Here is a 12,568-nt window from a genome sequence, read left to right on the forward strand (position 1 = left end):
TTAGCCAGAAGAGATAAGGAATTATTTTTAAACAAGCAATGCACAGAAGCGGAAGAAGATGATAGAATTGGAAGGACAAGAGACCTCTTTCAGAAAATTAGAAACATCGGAGGTAAATTCCAGGCAAAAATGGGTATGATCAAAAACAAAGATGGCAAGAACCTAACAGAAGCAGAAGAGATCAAGAAAAGGTGGCAAGAATATACGGAAGATCTGCATAGGAAGGATAATAATATCGGGGATAGATTTGACGGTGTGGTCAGTGAGCTAGAGCCAGACATCCTGAAGAGTGAGGTTGAATGGGCCTTAAGAAGCATTGCTAATAACAAGGCAGCAGGAGACGACGGTATCCCAGCTGAACTGTTTAAAATCTTCCAAGATGATGCTGTCAAGGTGATGCATGTCATATGCCAGCAAATTCAGAAAACAGAAGAATGGCCAACAGATTGGAAAAAATCAACTTATATCCCCATACCAAAAAAGGGAAGCACCAAAGAATGTTCAAACTATCGAACAGTGGCACTTCTTTTACATGCCAGTAAGGTAATGCTCAAGATCTTGCAAGGTAGACTCCAGCAATTCATGGAACGAGAATTGCCAGATGTACAAGCTGGGTTTAGAAAAGGCAGAGGAACGAGAGACCAAATTGCCAATATCCGCTGGATAATGGAGAAAGCCAGGGAGTTTCAGAAAAACATCTATTTCTCTTTTATTGACTATTCTAAAGCCTTTGACTGTGTGGATCATAACAAATTGTGGCAAGTTCTTGATGGTATGGGGATACCAAGTCATCTTGTCTGCCTCCTGAGGAATCTGTATAATGACCAAGTAGCAATGGTAAGCCCCTTCATGGATCACTGCCTTGTTGTGGTGAAGGGGCTTGCGTAATTCAGTGAAGCCATAAGCTATGCCATGCAGGGCCACCCAAGACGGACAGGTCATGGCGGAGAGTTCTGACAAAATGTGGTCCACTGGAGAAGGAAATGGCAACCCACTCCAGTATTCTTGCCAAGAAAACCCCATGGGACGTATCACAAGATATGATGCCGGAAGATGAGCCCCTCAGGTCGGAAGGTGTGCAATATACTACTGGGGAAGAGCAGAGGGTACTTCCAAGTAGCGCCAGAAAGAGTGAAGTGGCTGGGCCAAAGCCAAAAGGACACTCAGCTGTGGATGTGGCCAACATCCCCTTTCTGGGCAAGGTGCCTAAGCAGGTGGTTGTAGGACAGCTCCAGGCACTGTTGAATGAAACAAATTATCTAGATCCATTTCAATTGGGCTTCAGGCCTGGTTTTGGAACGGAAACTGCCTTGGTCGTCCTGTGGGATGACCTCTCCCGGGAGACGGACAGGGGGAGTGCGACCCTGTTGATTCTTCTGGACCTTTCAGCAGCTTTCGATACCATCAACCATGGTATCCTTCTGGATAGGTTGTCTGGGTTGGGTGTGGGAGGCATTGCACTGCAGTGGTTCCGCTCCTACTTGCATGGCCGATTCCAGAAGGTGGTGCTGGGGGATTATTGCTCTGTGCCATGACAATTGTGCCATGGGGTTCCACAGGGCTCTATTTTATCCCCCACGTTGTTTAACATCTACATGAAACCGCTGGGGGAGGTTATCTGGAGGTGTGGGCTGAGGTGCCATCAATACGCGGATGACACCCAGCTCTACCTCTCTTTCTCATCAAAACCAGGTGAGGCAGTGGCTGTTCTGAATCAGTGCCTGGGCATGGTAATGGACTGGATGAGGGCCAGTAAGCTGAAACTCAATCCAGATTGAGTCAGATGAGACTTGGGGTCAGATGAGACTCAATCCAGACAAGATGGAGGTACTGTTAGTGGGTGGTTCATCTGCCCGGCTAAGTGACATTCAACCTGTTCTGGAGGGGGTTGCACTCCCCCTAAAGGATCAGGTTCATAGTTGGGGGTGCTTTTGGATCCAGAACTGTCACTTGAGGCACAGGTGAACTCAGTGGCATGGAGCACTTTTTATCATCTTAGGCTGGTATACCAACTACGCCCTTCTCTGGACAGAGATAGCCTAGCTACAGTTATCCATGCTCTGATAACTTCTCGTCTGGATTACTGCAATGCATTATATATGGGGCTGCCTTTGCAAATGGTCCAGAAACTTCAGCTAGTCCAAAATAGGGCAGCAAGATTTTTAACAGGGACTGGCCAGCAAGCTCATATTACGCCAGTACTTTTTCAGCTGCACTGGCTGCCAGTCCATTTCCGGGCCCAATTCAAAGTGCTGGTATTAACATTTAAAGCCCTTAACGGCTTGGGGCCAGGTTATCTGAAGGATCGCCTCCTCCCATATGTGGCTGCCCGGACCTTAAGATCATTGTCAGCGGCCCTTCTCCATGAGCCCCTGCCAAAGGAAGTGAGGCGGGTGGCTACTAGGAGGAGGGCTTTTTCTGCTGTGGCACCCTGGCTCTGGAATGAGCTCCCTAGTGAGGTTCGCCTGGCACCTACATGGTATTCCTTTCGGCGCCAGGTGAAGACCTTTTTATTTTCCCAGGCATTTTAGCATTTCAGCTCATTAGACTTTTAGCTTTGCTGTTTTAAATCTGTATTTTAAACTCCTGCACTGCTGCTAGGTTTTATTGTGGTTGTATTGTTATATTGTGGTTTTAATGTTCTATATATTTTAAATTGTTTTATTGTGTGCAGTTTGGTTTTAATGTTTATGAACCGCCCAGAGAGCTTTGGCTAGTGGGTGGTATAGGAATGGAATGAATGAATGAATGAATGAATGAATAAATAAATAAATAAATGTGTCTGGTGGTGAAAAGAAAATCCGATGCTGTGAAGAACAATATTGTTTAGGAACCTGGAATGTAACATCAATGAATCAAGGTAAGCTGGAGGTGGTCAAACATGGGATGGCAAGATTGAACATCGACATCTTGGGAATCAGCGAACTAAAATGGACAAGCATGGGCGAATTTAATTCAGGTGACCATTATATCTACTATTGTGGGCAAGAATCCTTTAGAAGAAATGGAGTAGCACTCATAGTCAATAAAAGGGTGGGAAAAGCAGTACTGGTGTACAATCTCAAAAACGATAGAATGATCTCAGTACGAATCCAAGGCAAACCATTCAACAAAACAGTAATTCAAGTCTATGCCCCAACCACTGAGGCCGAAAAAGCTGAGGCTGATCAGTTCTATGAAGTCCTACAACACCTTCTAGAACTAACACCAAAAAAAGATGTCCTTTTCATCATAGGGGATTGGAATGCTAAAGTAGGAAGTCAAGAAATCACCGGGATAACAGGCAAGCATGGCCTTGGTGTACAAAATGAAGCAGGACAAAGGCTAATAGAGTTTTGCCAAGACAACATGCTGATCATAGCAAACACTCTTTTCCAACAGCACAAGAGGCGACTCTTGACACATGGACATCACCAGATGGTCAATATCGAAATCAGATTGATTATGTCCTTTGCAGCCAAAGATGGAGAAGCTCCATACAGTCAGTAAAAACAAGACCTGGAGCTGACTGTGGCTCAGATCATGAGCTGCTTCTTGCAAAATTTCGGCTTAAATTGAAGAACGTCGGGAAAACCACTAAACCGTTCAGGTATGACCTCAATCATATCCCTTATGAATATACAGTGGAGGTAAGGAATAGATTTAAGGGATTAGACCTGATAGACAGAGTGCCTGAGGAACTATGGATGGAGGTCCGTAACATTGTTCAGGAGGCAGCAACTCAATCCATCCCAAGAAATGCAAGAAAGCAAAGTGGCTGTCGAGGAGGCTTTACAAGTAGCTGAGGAAAGAAGGGAAGCGAAAAGCAAAGGAGAAAGGAGAAGATATAACCAACTGAATGCAGAGTTCCAGAGAATAGCAAGGAGAAACAAGAAGGCCTTCTTAAATGAACGATGCAAAGAAATCGAGGAAAACAACAGAATGGGAAAGACTAGAGATCTCTTCAAGAAAATCGGAGATCTCAATTGAACATTTTGTGCAAAGATGGGCATGATAAAGGACAAAGAAGGCAGGGACCTAACAGAAGCAGATGAGATTAAGAAGAGGTGGAAAGAATACACAGAAGAACTATAACAACAACCGATTGGTTCAAAATTGGGAAAGGAGTAAGACAAGGCTCCATATTGTTGCCCTGCTTATTTAATTTCATCAGTACATCATGAGTACATCATAAGAAACGCCAGGCTGGATGAATCACAGCTCGGAATTAAGATTGCCGGGAGAATTATCAACAACCTCAGATACGCAGATGATACCACCCTAATGGCAGAAAGCGAAGAGGATCTAAAGAGCCTCTTGCTGAGGGTGAAACAGGAGAGTGCAAAAGCTGGTTTGAAACTCAACATTAAAAAAACGAAGATCATGGCATCTGGCCCCATCACTTCCTGGCATAGAGAAGGGGAAGAAATGGAAGCAGTGACAGATTTTACTTTCTTGGGCTCCAAGATCACCGCAGACGGTGACTGTAGCCATGAAATTAAAAGGAAATCAACCCTGAGTGCTCATTGGAAGGACAGATACTGAAGCTGAAGCTCAAATATTTTGGCCACCTAATGCGAAGAGAAAACTCCCTGGAAAAGACCCTGAAGCTGGGAAAGACTGAAGGCAAAAGGAGAAGGGGACAGCAGAGGATGAGATGGCTAGATAGCATCACTGATGCAATGAATATGAACTTGAGCACACTCCGGGAGAGAGCGGAGGACAGGAAGGCCTGGCGTGCTATGGTCCATGGGGTCACGAAGAGTCGGACACGACTGAACAACTGAACAACAAAAGCAATGGTAAGAACAGACCACGGAACAACGGACTTGTTTAAGATTGGGAAAGGAGTACGGCAGGGTTGTATACTCTCACCCTACCTATTCAACCTGTACGCAGAACACATCATGCAATGTGCTGGGCTTGATGAAGCCAAGGCTGGAGTTAAAATCACTGGAAGAAACATTAACAATCTCTCAGATATGCAGATGATACCACTTTCATGGCTGAAAGCGAGGAGGAGCTGAGGAACCTTATGATGAAGGTGAAAGAAAAAAGTGCAAAAGCTAGGTTGCAGTTCAACCTCAAAAAAACCAAGATTATGGAAAGCCACTTGATTGATAACTGGCAAAGAGAGAGAGAAAACGTGGAGGCAGTGACAGTCTTTGTCTTTCTAGGCACAAAGATTACTGCAGATGCTGACTGCAGCCAGGAAATCAGAAGACGTTTACTTCTTGGGAGGACAGCAATGACGAATCTTGATAAAATAGTGAAGAGCAGAGACATCACACTGACAACAAAGGTCCGCATAGTGAAAGCAATGGTATTCCCCGTAGTAACCTATGGCTGCGAGAGCTGGCCATAAGGAAGGCTGAGCAAAGGAAGATAGATGCTTTTGAACTGTGGTGTTGGAGGAAAATTCTGAGAGTGCCTTGGACTGCAAGAAGATCAAACCAGTCCATACTCCAGGAAATAAAGCCAGACTGCTCACTTGAGGGAATGATATTAAAGGCAAAACTGAAGTACTTTGGCCACATAATGAGAAGGCAGGATACCCTGGAGAAGATGCTGATGCTAGGGAAAGTGGAAGGCAAAAGAGGGGCCGAACAAGGGCAGGATGGATGGATGATATTCTGGAGGTGACAGACTCGACCTTGGAGGAGCTGCGGGTGGCGACGGCCGACAGGAAGCTCTGGCGTGGGCTGGTCCATGAAGTCATGAAGAGCCGGAAGTGACTCAGTGAATAAACAACAAACAATCCCAAGATGTTTTTTTTCTTGTTCATAGGATAATGCTTGGTTCAGGAGAAATTGCAGTTTCATAAACTCACATTGGTGTTAGGAAGCAGCTTCTGGGGAAAATAACTGATGAAACCAGAAGATGGAGCAAGCAACATCTCTGGTAAACATCTGCCAGGATTAAAATAAGAACTATTTTCCCAGTAAAACCTTACTTCCAAGTACTTTTGCATTCAAACTCACACACACACACACACAAGATATTGTGGCTGTGTTTGGACATAATACCTGTGGCTTAGTGTTATGTGAACAAGCCTCAAGCTCCTGTGCTCCTCCTTATCTCTCCTTTGGCATGGGCCAGAAGAAGATTGGAGGCATCTCCTTCTGTTTTCAACAAACCAACATTTGTCATTTTGTCCAATGCAGGAACTGCAGTTAATTTAAACTATGATCCAAACAAGCTTAGATCAGAAACCACAATTTGATCTTGGCTTGTTTAGACAAACTATAGCTTAAACTAACCAATGTTTGTCCTGGATAGGATGAAATAACAAAGTGCACTTAATTGAAAACTCCTAACAGCTGTGCTAAAGCGGGCAGGGAGGGCGCAAGTTCATTCACATAGCACTATACTATGGTCTAGAGCAACCTTCCCCAACATGGTGCTCTCCAGATCTGTTGGATACAGCTCCCATCAGTCCCAGCCAGCATGGCCAATTGTCAGTGGTGATGGGAAACAAACAACTGGAGAGCACTACGTTGGGGAAGGCTAAGCTTGAACAAAACCTGCATGTGTGTAGTCATATTTGATACCACACTACCAAAGCCCACAAGGCTAGCTTCTAGCTATAAAGCTTAACCACGATATACCACATATAAAACCAGTATCAGATAACACACAGGCAACCAAATTTCCAACCTATTGAAAAGAGAAGACCGCAAGAATCCCAGGGCATAAGGCCGTTTCTGTCCCCTTGTTTCCATAGTAATACCTCCTCCTCTTCATACTTCATCAGAAGCCAGCAGGCATAGGAGGACAGTCTCTATTTCCTACTATAATTGTAGAGATTTCATAAAACAAAATCCTTTAATCCTCACAAGAAAAACCTGCATACTCTTGTGCATGGGGGGGGGGGGAGGCAGGGAGAGAGAGACCTTGCTGTGAATATAAGCATACAGTTTATCCAGAATTTAGATTTCTTGCTCTTCCGTATCTATGTAATTCCATCTTACAGTATGTTAAGAACTAAAAACAAAAGAGCCAAGTCTAAATAGCCAAAAGTTTAAGGGCACAATCCTATGCAGGTTTAGACAGCAAAAAAAGTCCTACAACTCCCAGCATGCCCCAGCAATGCTGGCTGGGGTATACTGGGAGTTGTAGGGTTTTTTCTCTGTCTAAGCCTGCCTAGGATTGCGTCCTAAATAGCCAAATTATTATTGCAAACTGAAATCTCCAACTCGCAACCCAGCGAGAAAAAAAAGTCAGTCTGTACACGGCCCCACTATTCAAGCCATCGTCCGGGAAACAGAGCGCACAACTTGCTGGAAATTGTAGTCCAGGTTCGCCTCCTGGTCTACACACTGCAGCTGCCCATTTAAGTAGGACATTACCAGCCTTGTCTGTCCATCCGACCTAGTTACATGATGCGGCGCGGCCATCTGCAGCTAAAATAAATTCAAACACCCGCCATGCAACGGGGACCACAGTACAGACCCTCCAAAGCCTTCCTCGGAACCTTCAGCCCGTTGAAGTGCCTTAGTCAGGTCGGCTGACTAATGCACATGGCCTACAGGGGTCAATCAGAAACGAGCGTGTCTGGCCTGCAGCAGCCATGTCAGTTAAGGGCACCCGCTCTTCCGTTACCGATGCGATGGCTTTACTTCTGCCTACACTTAAAATGGCGGCAGCGGTGCACGCATGGTCATGTGACGCAGATGCTGTTTCCCGGATGGTGTTCTTGGCGGCAGCGGCCGATGGGAGCGAAGTTGGCGGTTGAGCGGGACGGAAGCGCCGCGGAACATGGACTGGAAGCAGGCGCTGAAGAGCCGGCTGGCTGTCAGCACCGACTGTGAGTGTGCTCTGGGATGTGCGTCGCGGGGAGGGACTGTCAGCCGGACAGCCGGCGGCGCCGGACTTTTCCCTCATGGACGGACGGGGGAAGAGCTGACTGACAGTTGGGGACCCGTTGCTGGCCTTCAGCGCCACCGGGCCTTCGTTCCTTCAGCGCAGCCCTTCCAGGGAGGCTGGGCTGCTTGGTTTCAGAAGTTGTCAGCCCGACCGCGAAGGGATGCGGGGATGGCATTCTCTGGCGGCGACTAGGAGGGCGGCCGCTTCTCTTGACTGGGAGCCGCTTTTGTAACCGCTGAGCTACCTCTGAGAAGGGAGCGAGAACAGAAAATGCCCGTGACCTCACGCTGACTGGCAGTTTTCAGGCTCTCTTATTTGATAACAACTTCATTGGCCTTAATATAACTCACTTATCTGTCGTACTTCTATTTTAGCCGTCATTCAAGAAGGTACACGGGGATGCACCGTTTTATCCTCATGGCAACCCTGTGAAGTAGTAGGTTAGACTGAGACCTATGGTGCTTCTAAGAAGAGGCTTTTATTGTGCCATCACCCTGCCCCATTCATGGAATTTTATGGGGAGTCTAGACGACAATGTCTTCCATTTGTACAAACCTCTATGTTTTCCCACTGCTTCCCTTCCTTTTTTTCTTACCAGAAAACCCCTTAAAGTGGCAAAGATGGAATAGCTGCACAATGCCTTCTAACTGGTAGTGCTAGGAGCCTTCCATCTGGAAGCACCCATACTGACGTGCCCTTATTCATGAAGATAGCTTCATAACTGAAATAAGGACTTGGATCCAGGCTTCTTCTGGTCCAAATCCAGCACACTATCCATTATATCACCTTGGGTCCGTTCTGTATTCAACAACTTAATTGGGAGAATAGTACTATGGATAGTTATTCTAGATTAACCAATTATTTGTTATTATGTTATGCTGCCTTTGGTTCTGCATTTACCATTTGTAATTCTTTTGGCTTCCTTGTGGGAACCTTTTTGGCTGGCGAGCTCAATAAAAATATTCTAAATAAATAAAGTTAAAGTTGCCATTGCATGCACCAGTATATATATGGACAAATGGGAGGTCAGCCCTCTCTTTCACAATGACTATTAACATGTGGGTAAAAGTATGGCTGCAACCTTTTTACAACTAATTATTATTAGAATGTAACAATTTTATATCTCAAGAGGCAAAGTGTTTTATAGTCTAGTAGTTGGTTTAGTTTTAACACCCTGTTAATATATTCTCAGTGTTATCATTTGGGAATTAAGACACTGATATACTAATTTGCCTAAAGTCCCTCAACAACTCATTGATTGGGTCTTGAATCTATCTCCAAATCCAACACTGTTTTACAGTGGCTTTCAGATAGCTATCTCAAGTCATACAGCACTTATACATATATTCTATTACCTTATGACTTCCATACTGCCACCACCTTCCCCCCAAACCACATGGATTTATAATAATGATGATATAAGTCTTTCTGTTCACCTGCTCAAAAGTAGTTGCTTATCCAGTTACACTGTCTTGGGCCCTGTGTCTAGACTAGAAAAGCTGTGTAGACTGAACCCTTTGGGTCAGGCTTTGAAACCTTTCAGTGGATAATTCAGATGAGGCAGATGGATTCCTTATTTGAAAAGAGTATAGCTAGGGAGTCCTTGCCCATTGCAATCTTGCAAGTCTAGAGAAGGGCACCCAGAGCTGATATTTCCTTCCATCCCGTAATTGCTTTGGTTATTTGGCCATTAGTGCTTGCCACATTTGAGTGCTTGTCAAGTTTTTCTGTTCTAGTTTTTATTTTAGAAAATTTCTACCCTGTCTTTCAGCCTCCAAAAAGGCCCCCCGAGACAGATTCCAGATTAAAACATGGAAATACAATCAAAATAGTAAAAAATAAAAATGTTCTCTGGGAAGGGGTCCCAGGGGCCATAAGATTTTATGGACCTCTTCCTCCATGGATGGAGAGGGAAGTCATAGAATCATAGAATAGTAGGGTTGGAAGGGGCCTACAAGGCCATCGAGTCCAACCCCCTGCTCAATGCAGGAATCCAGGTCAGAGCATCCCTGACAGATGGCTGTCCAGCCTCGTCTTGAACGCCTCCAGTGTGGGAGAGCCCACCACAGCCATAGGTAAACTAGGTCCACTGAAGGCCTCCTCATTGCAGCAGTGGAAATCACAGCCACCATTGCCCCTCTGCTGTTGGTACTCTGATAACAGTAGGGAGACAAAAAAGGGGCATGCTGGGGATCCTTGGATCCAAAGCCCCCAGCACACTCCTGGAATCAGAAAGAAACTGCACCAGTCCTGGAGTTGGGGAGCTGTTTTAGTAAAAAGGAAACAAGTGACTGATGCCACCTTTAGCCCTGGCTGACATGAGACTGGCAAGGCTTGGATGTGGTGTTTCCTTCATCATGGATGTTCCTCACCTGACCTCCATATGATTGCTCTGTAAATCACTAAAGCAGAAGCAAGAGAGGAGATTAAAATTACTATGTCAATTTAAAAAAGTACGCTTTCACGGCAGGAGATTAAGATGCTGAAAATAAATGAAAAGCACGGTGAAATAAAAAAAGTCTTTGCCATCCTCGTAAAATTCAAAAAAGAAGGAGCCAACTGAATTGCTTTGAGGAAGGAGTTACATAATCTGGGTGCCACTACTGAAAACAGCTCATCTTTACCAACTGCACTTCCTAAGTTAGCGGAACACCGAGTAAGTCCTCAGAGGTTGAAACTGCACGAGCAGGTTCATGTGGCAAAAAGCAGTGCTTCAGATAACCTGGTCCTATGTCACTTAAGGTTTTATGGGTAATAATCAGCACTTTGATTTATGCCTGGAAATGAATCAGAAGCCAGTGCAAATGAACTAGAACTGGTGTTATGTGTTTTAAGAAGCGACATTCAGAGGCTACTGTGTCTGCTTCATTTTTCACCAGCTGGAGTTTCCAAACACTCTTCAAGGTAACCCTGCATATAGTGCACTGTCATAGTAGTCCAATATGGATGTGACCAGGGAATGAGTGACAGTGGCCAGGTCTGCATCATCTAAGAATGGGTGCTGCCTGCACTTCAGCCAAAGCATGGTTGGCCACAGCTACCCCCCGAGCCTCCAGCTACAAAGCCAGGTCCTGGAGCACTCTCAAACCACTGTCTTGTCTGAATGAAGCCTCATTTTATTATTCTATATCCACATAGCACTGGAAATGAAGGAAAGCGACCAAGCAAGGATCGGTGTGATATGGGTTGCAGCTCCATTCAATAGAAATGGTTACATGTGCTGCTGTCCCCATTCCTCCTTTGGCTGTAAGCCCAGTTCAGCATAACACTTGATGTTACTCAGTTGGATCATGCAGTATAAGTGGAATTCCTGTAACAATTGTGGCCTCATCAGCAAACTTTCACTGAAGTTTCATGAGACAAATGTGTTTTTAATGTAGAATAGAGCTACTGCCAAAGGCTCTGTAATATGGCCTCCAACCTTAGGTTTATGTGATTTCCCCTCTGCCATTGCATCTCAAGCAAACCCTCCTCCCATATCCCAGTTCTTACCAATAGGGTTTCTAGAACATCTCCCTACATTTTTATTTCATTTATTTATGTATTTATTACATTTTTATACCATCCAATAGTCGAAGCTGTGTTGGGAGTTCACAACAATTAAAACCATAAAATACAACATGATAAAATACAAGTTAAAAATTTAAAATCGCAGTATAAAATAAAAATAATAACCAATTAAAACCTAGCGGCAGTGCAAATATTTAAAATACAGTAACAGATTTAAAACAAACTGAAAGACTAAAATGCCTGGTAAAATAAAAAGGTCTTCACCTGGTGCCAAAAAGAGCACAATGTAGGTGCCAAGCAAGCCTCTCTGGGAACCTCATTCCGTGACCAGGGTGCCACAACAGAAAAAACCCTCTTCCTAGTAGCCATCCACCTCACTTTCTTTGGCAGTGGTTCCCAGAGTAGGACCATTGAGCATGATCTTAAGATCTGGGCAGGTATATGTGGGACGAGACAATCCTTCAGGTAACCTGGCCCCAAACCATTTGGGGCTTTGAATGTTAATGCCAGCACTTTGAATCAGGCCTGGAAATCGACTGGCAGCCAGTGCAGATGGAAAAGTACTGGCATAATATGGCATATCACAATGGCCAGTCCCCATTAACAGTCTTTCTGCCCTATTTTGGAACAACAGAAATTTCTGGACTGTTTTCAAACACAGCCCCACATATAAACGCATTGCAGTAATCCAGACAAGAGGTTACCAGAGCATGGATAACTGTAGCTAGGCTATCTCTGTCCAGATAAGGATGTAGTCAGTATACCAACTTAGGGTGCAATCCTATGGGGATAGTCGGCTGCCTCTGAACTTGGAGGCGGCCGACTATCCAGTGTAGGACAGGTGGAGTATGGAGGGGATCCTCTCCTCCGTGCTCTGGGTGCCCTGCATTCGCAGCTAGGCAGCCAATTTCAGCTGTCAAGCTGGGATGCGTCAGAGCAGGGTGGGGGAGGCCGGACAGTGCATAGGAAGCATTGTAACTGCACTTCCGTGGTCCTCTCCCTCCCCCCAGTAATGCCCCCTTTTCGCCAGTGACAGTCTAGTCACTGTCTAGCGGCCATACGATTGTGCCCTTAAGCTGATAAAAGGTGCACGTGTGCCTCTGATGGCAATTCTGGATCCAAGACCACCCCCAAGCTGTGAACCTGATCCTTTAGGAGGAGTGCATCCGCCAGAACAGGTTGAGCATCACTTAGCTGGGCAGATGAACCGCCC

The 12,568-nt window shown here is 45.2% G+C and overlaps 2 protein-coding genes across 11 annotated transcripts in view; one reads left to right on the plus strand and one right to left on the minus strand.

Annotated features, from left to right (window-relative positions):
* The window catches only part of PRORP (protein only RNase P catalytic subunit), a 94,118-nt gene extending 86,545 nt beyond the window's left edge, over nt 1-7,573 (minus strand). For 4 of the 9 annotated variants that reach the window (XM_084843608.1, XM_084843659.1, XM_084843597.1 and 1 more), the window contains exon 1: nt 7,432-7,573. Coding sequence is in view for 1 of the 9 variants with exons in the window: in XM_084843588.1 (XP_084699714.1) it covers nt 7,329-7,376 (48 nt within the window). In the remaining 8 variants the exon portion in view is untranslated. Of the gene's footprint in view, nt 1-6,636; nt 6,657-7,328 lie in introns of those variants that run through there. The other 5 variants (XM_084843588.1, XM_084843644.1, XM_084843616.1 and 2 more) reach the window with 2 other exon arrangements.
* Nucleotides 7,574-7,668: 95 nt separating this feature from the next.
* Nucleotides 7,669-12,568, plus strand: part of PPP2R3C (protein phosphatase 2 regulatory subunit B''gamma) — a 41,625-nt gene continuing 36,725 nt past the window's right edge. For both annotated transcript variants that reach the window (XM_084843679.1, XM_084843673.1), the window contains exon 1: nt 7,669-7,786. In XM_084843679.1, the coding sequence (XP_084699805.1) occupies nt 7,738-7,786 (49 nt within the window). In that variant the 5' untranslated portion in view covers nt 7,669-7,737. The remainder of the gene's footprint in view (nt 7,787-12,568) is intronic.

Source organism: Heloderma suspectum, chromosome 1, assembly GCF_057233095.1.
Source record: "Heloderma suspectum isolate Gila_16-S chromosome 1, 16-S_ref, whole genome shotgun sequence".
Lineage (NCBI taxonomy): Eukaryota > Metazoa > Chordata > Lepidosauria > Squamata > Helodermatidae > Heloderma > Heloderma suspectum.